The 11,300-nt window shown below is 42.2% G+C and overlaps 1 protein-coding gene across 1 annotated transcript; it reads left to right on the forward strand.

Annotated features, from left to right (window-relative positions):
* Window positions 1–595: 595 nt before the first annotated feature.
* LOC110529857 (actin-related protein 10) lies at window positions 596–10,710 on the forward strand. Its single transcript, XM_021612464.2, has 12 exons — window positions 596–800; window positions 1,261–1,333; window positions 1,446–1,528; window positions 1,658–1,766; window positions 5,221–5,396; window positions 5,664–5,743; window positions 6,722–6,757; window positions 6,949–7,028; window positions 7,208–7,281; window positions 7,760–7,841; window positions 8,927–9,128; window positions 9,356–10,710. Exons 1-12 carry the CDS (start codon window positions 724–726, stop codon window positions 9,535–9,537), a joined length of 1,254 nt encoding a protein of 417 aa, XP_021468139.1. The 5' UTR covers window positions 596–723; the 3' UTR covers window positions 9,538–10,710.
* The last annotated feature ends 590 nt before the right edge of the window (window positions 10,711–11,300 follow it).

Below are 11,300 nucleotides of genomic sequence, written 5' to 3' on the forward strand. Positions count from 1 at the left end.
GAGATATGATTTATGAAGAACGTTCAGTAATATTTCACGTTTAGTGGGTTGAATAACAGGTAATTGTTTTAGTGGTGGATTTTTTTTCTCTCCAAATTCTATTTGTAGAACCTCAAATGTCGTTTTTGTTCGAGGTGGTGCTAAATGGACAGCTCTTTGGAACCTGTGTTGTGCGTCTCTTAGAACGTAATACATTCATAAATGTGATAAATGTGAAATCTGAACAATAGCCAAATGTAAGGAAATTACCTAATAAAAAATTGTGTCAGACCAACTATCTCTCTACTCAAGGCATAACTTCATGGCAAATTTAAAAAACACAGAACGTCTCTCTTTTCATCCTTTCATTTCTAGATACTTTGGGCAGTATAGGGATAGGCTATGCCGTTAATTTCAAGTTCTTTATAGACAGTTCATATTCTCAGTGCATATATGGGCTGTACAATTGCCTTTTATACATGTTTGGATGTGACTATAGACCGGTAGATTTTGTAAAATGTATTTCAAATGTTTGTTTGATTTCATTTAAAACATAAAAGTATCATCCCATAAATTAATTTAAAGAGGGCCATCTATTTTTAAGCAGGCGAGTTCCACGGACGTCATTCCTCAAACTGAGAGGATACAGCCGAACCCAACAGGAATTCATGTCATTGCACTTGCATGTCGTATATTTAGTAAATACTCCATATTGGAAACGATTAAATACATATAAACGTTAAAATGCCCTTGTTTGAAGGGTTGGGGAGTGGAGGGGAGAAAACTGCAGTAGTCATTGATTTAGGAGCAGCCTACACAAAGTGAGTATTTAGTTAGCTAGCTATGTTGTTGGCTAGCATAGCTAACTTTGGCTAGCCGACTACGTTATCTACTGTTAGCAACATTGGCCACTTGCAGTTAAAACGGCTAAGTAATGAACATCAATCCGAGGTTTCATGGATTTAAGTAAATATAGACCGAGTGTCCACTGTTTAGACCACGTTATTTAGTCAGCCTAAATGTGTTAGTAATATGCTATTGCTGAAAAAGGGCTAGCAATGATGTTTAACGTTAGCAAGCTATCTGGCGAACAGCAGCAGTCTAGTGCCTGGGGCAGGTCATATGAGAAACAGATGAGACCCTCAACTCTGCTTCTGTACTGTATATTGACACACACTAAGGCCTTTTGTCAATGAATGTGGACTCAATGAGTATTGACACTGCCTGACAAGTGCCAATGATTTCACCCACCAAACTAAATGGTTTTGTATGATGATGCAGATGTGGCTTTGCTGGAGAGACAGGGCCCAGGTTCATAATTCCCAGCGAGATCCAGAAGCCTGGACAACAACAGGTGAGTTAGTTACTGAGCGAATGACTAGTGCTATTTAACTTATTGACAGACCCTGTTAAAATGGACAGCCTCGCCTATAACCATTACTGACGGTGTGTGTCTTCTGTCACAGTCTATCAAAGTAGTTCAGTACAACATCAACACAGAGGAGCTCTACTCCAACCTCAAGGAGTTCATCCACATGCTCTACTTCAGGTGAGGCTCTTTTGACGAAGTAGTGTGTTCAATGACTGACACATTAATAGAGAGAATCTGAAAGTAACCATGAGTGACTGTGTAGTCTAGAATAAATGTCTGTGTCTACTCCCCTCCTGCCCCGCACAGGCATCTGCTGGTCAACCCTCGTGACCGGAGAGTGGTGATCATCGAGTCAATCCTCTGCCCCTCTCATTTCAGAGAAACTCTCACCAAGGTCTTCTTCAAACAGTTTGAGGTACTGTCTGAGACCTCTGATCAACAGTTGCAGTCAGAAGTTTACATACACTTAGGTTGGAGTTTTTCAACCACTCCACAAATTTCTTGTTAAGTCGGTTAGGTCATCTGCTGTGTGCATGACACAAGTAATTTTTCCAACAATTGTTTACAGACAGATTATTTCACTTATAAATCACTGTATCACAATTCCAGTGGGTCAGAAGTTTACATACACTAAGTTAACTGTGCCTTTAAACAGCTTGTAAAATCCCAGAAAATGATGTCATCGCTTTAGAAGCTTCTGATAGGCTAATTGACATAATTTGAGTCAATTGGAGGTTTACCTGTGGATGTATTTCAAGGCCTACCTTCAAACTCAGTGCCTCTTTGCTTGACATCATGGGAAAATCAAAAGAAATCAGCCAAGACTTCCATGGGAAAAATTGTAGACCTCCACAAGTCTGGTTCATCCTTGGGAGCAATTTCCAAACGTCTTAAGATACCGCTTTCATCTGTACAAACAGTAGTACACAAGTATAAACTAGAGGTCGACTGATTAGGATTTTTACAAAAAAAAATGGCCGATGAATCGCTATCGGCTTTTTTTGGTCCTCCAATAATCGGTATCAGCGTTGAAAAATCATAATCAGTCGACCTCTAGTCGAGATATGTATGTATATATATATATATATTTGTTATAATGACAATTACAACAATACTGAATGAACATATTTTAACATTAACATTTGAACATATTATTTTAACTTAATATAATACATCAATAAAATCAATTTTGTCTCAAATAAATAATGAAACATGTTCAATTTGGTTTAAATAATGCAAAAACACAGTGTTGGAGAAGAAAGCAATATGTGCTATGTAAGAAAGCTAACGTTTAAGTTCCTTGCTCAGAACATGAGAACATATGAAAGCTGATGGTTCCTTTTAACACGAGTCTTCAATATTCCCAGGTAAGAACTTTTAGGTTGTAGTTATTATAGGACTGTTTCTCTCTCTACCATTTGTATTTCATATACCTTTCACTATTGGATGTTCTAATAGCTACTTTAGTATTGCCAGCCTAATCTCGGGAGTTGATAGTCTTGAAGTCATAAACAGCACAATGCTTGAAGCACAGCGAAGAGCTGCTGGCAAATGCAGGAAAGTGCTGTTTGAATGAATGCTTACAAGCCTGTGGTGCCTACCATCGCTCAGTCAGACTGCTCCATCAAATCATAGACTTAACTATAATATAATAACACACAGAAATACGAGCCTTAGGTCATTTAATATGGTCAAATCCGGAAACTGTCATTTTGAAAACAAAACATTTATTATTTCAGTGAAATATGGAACCGTTCTGTATTTTATCTAACAGGTGGCATCCATAAGTCTAAATATTGCTGTTACATTGCACAACCTTCAATGTTATGTCATAATTATGTGAAATTCTGGCAAATTAATTATGGTCTTTGTTAGGAAGAAATGGTCTTCACACAATTCGCAATGAGCCAGGCGGCCCAAACTGCTGCATATACCCTGACTCTGCTTGCACAGAACGCAAGAGAAGTCACACAATTATCCTAGTTAAAATAAATTAATGTTAGCAGGCAATATTAACTAAATATGCAGGTTTAAAAATATATACTTGTGTATTGATTTTAAGAAAGGCATTGATGTTTATGGTTAGGTACACATTGGTGCAACGACAGTGCTTTTTTCACGAATGCGCTTGTTAAATCATCCGTTTGGCGGAGTAGGCTGTGATTCAATGATAAATTAACAGGCACCACATCGATTATATGCAACGCAGAACAAGCTAGATAAACTATTAATATCATCAACCATGTGTAGTTAACTAGTGATTATGTTAAGATTGATTGCTTTTTTATAAGATAAGTTTAATGCTAGCTAGCACCTTACCTTGGTTCCTTGCTGCACTCGTGTAACATGTAGTCAGCCTGCCACGCAGTCTCCTCGTGGAGTGCAATGTAATCGGCCATAATCAGTGTCCAAAAATGCCGATTACCGATTGTTATGAAAACTTGAAATCGGCCCTAATTAATCAGCCATTCCGATTAATTGGTCGACCTCTAGTATAAACACCATGGGACCACACAGCCGTCATACCACTCAGGAAGGAGACGTGTTCTGTCTCCTAGAGCTGAACGTACTTTGGTGCGAAAAGTGTAAATCAATCCCAGAACAATAGCAAAGGACCTTGTGAAGATGCTGGAGGAAACTGATACAAAAGTATCTATATCCACAGCAAAACGAGTCCTATAGCGACATAACCTGAAAGGCCGCTCAGCAAGGAAGAAGCCACTGCTCCAAAACCGCCATAAAAAAGCCAGATTATGGTTTGCAACTGCACATGGGGACAAAGATAGTAATTTTTGGAGAAATGTCCTCTGGTCTGATAAAACAAAAATAGAACTGTTTGGCCATAATGACCATCCTTATGTTTGGAGGAAAAAGGGAGATGCTTGCAAGCCGAAGAACACCATCCCAACCGTGAAGTATGGGGGTGGCAGCATCATGTTGTGGGGGGTGTTTTGCTGCAGGAGGGACTGGTGCACTTCACAAAATAGATGGCATCATGAGGCAGGACAATTGTGTGGATATATTGAAGTAACATCACAAGGCATCAGTAAGGAAGTTAAAGCTTGGTTGCAAATGGGTCTTCCAAATGGACAATGACCCCAAGCATACTTCCAAAGTTGTGGCAAAATGGCTTAAGGACAACAAAGTCAAGGTATTGGAGTGGCCATCACAAAGCCCTGACCTCAATCCTATAGAAAAGTTGTGGGCAGAACTGAAAAAGTGTGTGCGAGCAAGGAGGCCAACAAACCTGACTCAGTTACACCAGCTCTGTCAGGAGGAATGGGCCAAAATTCACCCAACTTATTGTGGGAAGCTTGTGGAAGGCTACCCGAAATGTTTGACCCAAGTTAAACAATTTAAAGGCAATGCTACTAAATACTAATTGAGTGTATGTAAACTTCTGACCCACTGGGAATGTGATGAAAGAAATAAAAGCTGAAATAAATCATTCTCTCTACTATTATTCTGACATTTCACATTCTTAAAATAAAGTGGGGATCCTAACAGACCTATGACAAGTCACTTTTACTAGGATTAAATATCAGGAATTGTGAAAGACTGAGTTTAGATGTATTTGGCTAAGGTGTATGTAAACATCCGACTTCAACTGTATATGTCTAGAACCACTTTGCCGGAGGCAGGTGATTGCTGATGTAATGAACCTGGTACAAAAACCGAATCCACACTGACTAGATGGGTGTAAGCAAAATGGTGAATGCAATGCTCCCCTAAGCCAATTGGGAAGCTAGATGGAGCCATCTCCATATTGCCTACTCCTAACAGTAGGTGGAAGACAAAAGGGGCAAGGATTTTATATTTTCAGATCAGGCGAGGATGTTTTGGATTACCCTCTTACCCATGTTTCCAAGGTGCCCTCGGTGCTGTTTGCCCCCAGCCACCTTATGGCCATAATGTCTCTGGGCATCAACTCAGGCCTGGTGATGGACTGTGGCTACACGGAGACACTGGTGCTGCCTGTGTATGAGTGCATCCCCATCCTGCCAGCCTGGGAAGCTCTGCCTTTGGGTGGAAAGGCCATTCATAAGTAAGTAGTGTGCGTGTGTTTTAAAAATAAAAATACAATTGGATGGTGTAATCATGTGAAGTATGTTCGCGTATGTGTTACTTTGCTTGCCTCACATACTGAACTTCAGGGAAACAACCTGTTGTTCACCTCCTTGAGAACTGTGTGTTTCAAGCCGTAGTTTCTTGTTTTTCCCGGCCTTGACAGAATGAAGTGTATCAAGGTGTGTGCTTTCTGAGGTACTTGCCCCCCTTTGTTCTAAGTGGCTGTGTGTTTTCTACCCTTCAGGGAGTTGGATGGGCTCCTGGTGGAACAGTGTACAGTAGACTCAGACTCCAGTACTGGACAGAGTCTGCCTACAGTCATTGGTAACACCCCCACATCAGAAACCTACTTGTCAATAACACCAGCAACTTACCTCACAACTGAAGCAGTGCTTTGTCATTGTATAAACTGTGTTAGTTTGCTACCACCGTGGATTCTCTTGTTTTCTGTGGCTATATCATGCGTTGTGTATAGCTGTTGTTGACAATCTTGTTGATTCATTTTTCAAAAGGAGTTTCATAGTGATGCTGGTATTCCGTTGTTATAAGAAAGGAATGAAAGTTATAATCTCTCTCTGGGTGAATCAATCATGCGACACTGTATTCAGAAGTCCTTGTTATGGCGTGATGTGAAAGGAAGGCGAGACCCGCTCCTTCTCTCTTTTGAATTATGTATATACACATGGCCTTCTTTCTCTCCTTCTGTACTGCATCCTGGGGGTTCTGTTCTGTTCTGAGTGAATCATCATGAAGAGCAGCAGTAGCTCTCTAGCTAGCGGACGCAGGGCTAGGCAGTTTGGATAGGCATCAATAATTAAAACAGGCATAGCATAAACCACCTCTCTCTCTGCACTACTGAACCACACCACTGCAGAACCACGGCACGACTGAATGGAGTATTACAGTCAAATTAATAATGTAGACTATGCGTTGGTTCGACTGTTATGAATGCATACATTAAACTGTAGCAAACATATCTGGAGCAGGTAAAAGGTATATATCAAATTGGGACTTAGTGAACTGCACTCATCAAGAGTGGATATAATCCACTCTCTTCACGTTCTCCATAATTCCTAAACCCGTGAGTGCAACTCCGTAGTCGATTGTGGTTTCCTCTCCTTGTCTCAGATGCAACCCCCCCATGGCGTGCCCCGTTCGACTGCAACGAGACTCAGTCGTTTAGTACAGTAGCAGAAGCGTTGACGTGAAATGAAGGGCTCTGTGAGGTTTGTGTTTAAGGAAGGCTTAAGTGGGTCACAGAAAAATAAGTCACTTTCTTTTCATCCTGTCTTTCTTTCCCAGGCTCCATCCCAGAGGAGGTTGTGGAGGATATCAAGGGTATGTTCAAAAGAGACTGAAACCACTTTTCATTTATTTATTGCCTTCATACAGACAAAACAGACTGCTGGGACTCGATTCCTGTTTGGCAGTTAAATGGAATGGATTTTTTGCTACATTCATGTATGTTGGTGGTGTTTAGTATATTCACATTGACCCTCTAATGCTGTTTGTGTTGTCTTGTTGTCCAGTCAGGACCTGTTTCATCAGTGACCTACAGAGAGGCCTGAAGATCCAGGAGGCCAAGTTTAACCTGGGCGGCACGGCTGAGGTCAGTGACCTTTGACCCCCCTCAAAAAATGTCCAGTCAGTCATGTCTGTGTTTGGATTGTGTCCGGTATTTCAAAGAGTAGTTATTGCTGTGTTCTTCCAATAAATGCCCTTTCATTAAAGTTGGTATTATAGTCCAGTGCATTTGAGACCCTAACATCCATGTTCTTCTCCTTGTAGCGTCCAACACCACCCCCTGATGTTGATTACCCATTGGATGGGGAGAAGATTCTGCATATTAAGGGACCAATCAGGTAGCTGTTTGTCCTCTGGCCCCTCCACCCCCCTGAATAGCTGTTATACTTTACTAACACTAGCAATGTGGAAAACTATGGAAAATATCCTCAAATATGGAACATACCCTCAACTGAATGCAAGTAATGATACAATTACAAGACACGGCAAATGTGTTGTCCATTTCATTCATGTCCAGTACACTTCCAAACCTAGATATCTGGTTCTGTGTCTCCTCTTTAATATCTGGGTCACCTTCTATTATTGAATTTGGGCTGTCTCTGCAAGGTCATTCATGATGAGTGTCTGTCTGCTCTTCTCAACGGCGGCTAATGAGACGCTGCGATTTCCCCTTGGGGGTCGCAAAAATGTTTATTGAATTGAAATGAAGGTTGTGTTTTTTTTTTTTTTTTGCAAAGACTTTATTGCAGAGACTCTTTGAGTGACGGGATGGTTCTGTTTTGTAAGCAATCGTAATACAATTCAGATGTATTGCAGGGACTCTGTGATGGAGATGCTGTTCGAGCAGGACAACGAGGAGAAGAGTGTGGCCTCTCTGGTGCTTGACGCTCTGGTCAAGGTAACATTTGCATTGGTTTGTTTCTGTTCGAACAGCAAAGAGATGAGATGCTGCCGAAATATGTGGGTACTGAATTCATAAGTTGCAACACTGTCTTCATCAGTAATTACTGCACAATGTTGCGTCGGTCACAACGGCCTTTCATCAGACATCTGCGTCTTCTCATTAAAATCAGCCATTCTATAATTCCTTCCTTCCTTATTTTCCATTTTGTGATGACGAACGCTTCCCCCTGAAACGTACGAGAGACTTACTTTAACCCTGTTACCATAGCAACACTCCCAGACTCTGGTTCGCCGAGGTGAAATCGGCTTGGTTCCTTTTGAGAGGAGCCTGATCAGACCAACGACAGACCATTAATCTCAATAGGCAGTACAGCTTCCAGTACTCCTGCTGCTGGCCCAGTGCTTGTGCTGCACTCACACTGTAAGCACAGTACCATAAGCACTCGTTGGTCTCAGTGGACTAGTTTGACAGGCAGTCGCAGGAAGCTAGTTAACAGTCCACTCCACTTCTCTGCAGTTTACAATGTCAATGAGGTTTCTCTCCTGAGAGACCAGCACTTCTGTCCCGCTCAGGAGTAACAGGGCGGCAGGGAAGTCAGCAACCTGAACCTCGTTTATCATGCTCATGTCCAGGTGAGCCTATGTCAGATTTATACATTTGCGTGACCATTTTCCTCTCTAATTTCAGTACATACGTACATTACGGTCATACTGCATGGATGCTGATCTACTTCTACCTGGCTAGTCAGAGTCTTGTTCCTCTCTAGGTTTCTTCCCACCCAGGCCCTAAAGAGTTTTCCTTGCCACTGCTTCCTCTGCTTGGCACAGTTTGCTGTGAAGCACTTAGCAAGTACAACTGATTTAGTTGCGCGGAAATGAACACAATTTGAATGATTTGATTCATTGATACATTTTTTATCATATTTTAAAAAATACATATAATCTTATAAATCTCCATTTCTGTCCCATTGACTTTATTAACATTATTGGGAGTTTAATTTTGTGAACAGGACATTTGAGAAAATATGACTGATTTGATACATTTGTAACCACGTGTTTCCATCTGAATAAACCCCTTAGTGTCCCATCGACACTCGTAAGGCTCTGTCTGAGAACCTGGTGATCATCGGGGGCACGGCCATGCTGCCTGGCTTCCTGCACCGGCTCCTGGCTGAGATACGCCTCCTGGTGGAGAAACCCAAGTACCGCGACGCCCTGGCCACCAAGAGCTTCAGGCTGCACAGTCCTCCAGCCAAACCCAACTGCACCGCATGGCTTGGAGGTGAGACACAGATTAGTCTGATAACCAGCCTTGTCCTTAGACACTGTAGAGCTGTATGGATCCGATGGGTGTAGGAATACAATAATAGCTAAGCTGCGAGGTGATTGATACTACAGCTAATGGCCATGGGTTAGAGATCAACCTGCCCCCCCCCCCCCCCCCAGACTGATTAGGTCTAAACCAGCTGTGAATAACCCTGTGTCTCCTGCTTTACTCTCCCTGTTTAGGAGCAATCTTTGGAGCACTGCAGGACATCCTGGGTAGCCGCTCCGTGTCCCGTGACTACTACAACCAGACAGGCCGTATCCCTGACTGGTGCTGTCTCAGCTCCCCACCCCCAGAATCAGTATATGATGCAGGGAAGACCCCACCACCGCTCATGAAGAGAGCCTTCTCCACTGAGAAATAAACCGCCAGATCAGACAGTGTCTACTTCTAGTCTGCATCTGCTATCTATGTCATCCTATACCCTAAATAGTGCACTACTTTGGGCCCTGGTCCTGGGGAAAAAGGTGCCATTTCGGACGTAGTCCACACTAGACACAACAAACTCATCCCAGACAAAAAAAAAGTTTGACCTACCAGATGTTATAGGTACGTCTCAATAGTCTGTCGTGGCTTCCTCTCGTGCTCCAGAGTGACGCAGCGGTCTAAGACACTGCATCTCAGTGCTAGAGGCGTCAATACAGACCCTGGATCGATTCCAGGCTTTATCACAACCGTCCGTAATTGGGAGTCCCATAGGGCCGGGGTAGGCCGTCATTGTAAATAAGAATTTGTTCTTAACTGACTTGCCTAGTTAAATAAAGGTTGAAATAAAAATAAATAAAATGCCCTTACCCTCATCTGTACTGAACAGAATTGATGGTGGTGAGAGCAGTATGGAAAAATCCTTCGACAAAGGAGACAAGGCCATGAAGTCACGGTAGACTATGGAGATGCACCCAGCATCTCAACCCCCAGACGGCTGTGGATTATGGGGGTTGTAGTTTTAGTTCTGTCAGTCTTTATGTGCCTGTTTTTGTTCTGTAAGACTCCTCCTCCTGACCTATGCCACACTGCCATCCAGACTCTGCTCACTCTATTGCTAAACTACAGCTCACTGATACAGTAGTCAGCATTTTATATGAGAGAACTGTGCTATGGCCATGGATTCCGGGGTCAGGTAGATCACTTTCTGGACCAGATCTTTGTAAAGGCGGTCTTGATTTGTGGCCATGTGTTTGACCTCCCCTTTACGCAGAAGTGTTGGTTTGACTCTGCCGAACTGATGCGTTTCATGTTAAAACATGCCGTTGAGCTGCATTTGAAAACTGTCGGTAAGAAAATGTACTGTAGGTGAACCAGATAAATTGCAGTTCAGTATTCAAATGTTGCTTTGTCAAGTTGCTCTTTATGTCGTCATTGTGAATGCTACCCCAGGCATTGTTGTTCAGCAAATATGAAGTGTTTTATTAGCCATGTATTTATTGTTTCTTCTTTTGCCATGTAAAACATTGCAATATCAGTTTCAATCTCCCAAGAGCTCATATCTGTAATGCTTCAACTCAAATAGCGTTAAATAAACATTCCTGGAACGTTCCCACTGTTGCTCGTATCCTTTTCCTTAGTGTTGTCTTTCCTGTCTTGTCTGTTTATGTCGCTCTGCCCCCTCAGTCTTTCATGAGGCTTCTTTCTCACTCTCCAGAGCCTCCAAGTGATGTTTCACACTGATATTCCCACAGCTTGCTTCGCTGTTGAAACGCATACTGGAGAACATGAATAATGTTCACTCTTTAAGGATGTGAGGAGACAGCAGTCAGGGGTATGGTTTGAAGTTAGATTAGGGTTATTTCCTAGCCTCTTCCAAAGTAATGAACACCAGGCCAAGGAAATCATCATGAAGTGCCGGGTACTGCTAAAGTCTTGAGTCTGGCAAGCAAACACCAAGTGGCTTTGACTCTTTTTCTGTCAAAGACCGACTGATAAACATTTTAAGGTCTTCATCGTTTTCGGGTTGATTTGTTGCGCTGTAAAACAATGGGGCCATAATGCACCAAGTCACTGACACCATTGTGTCTATTCATTATTTCACGAGTTCATTTTTTTTTAACCTAGCACCTGCAAGTCATTGGATGTGCTTACACTACGTTTGAAACACGAATGATCTATTCCTGGCATGAAAAAAGGACG

Source organism: Oncorhynchus mykiss, chromosome 8 (assembly GCF_013265735.2).
Source record: "Oncorhynchus mykiss isolate Arlee chromosome 8, USDA_OmykA_1.1, whole genome shotgun sequence".
NCBI lineage: Eukaryota > Metazoa > Chordata > Actinopteri > Salmoniformes > Salmonidae > Oncorhynchus > Oncorhynchus mykiss.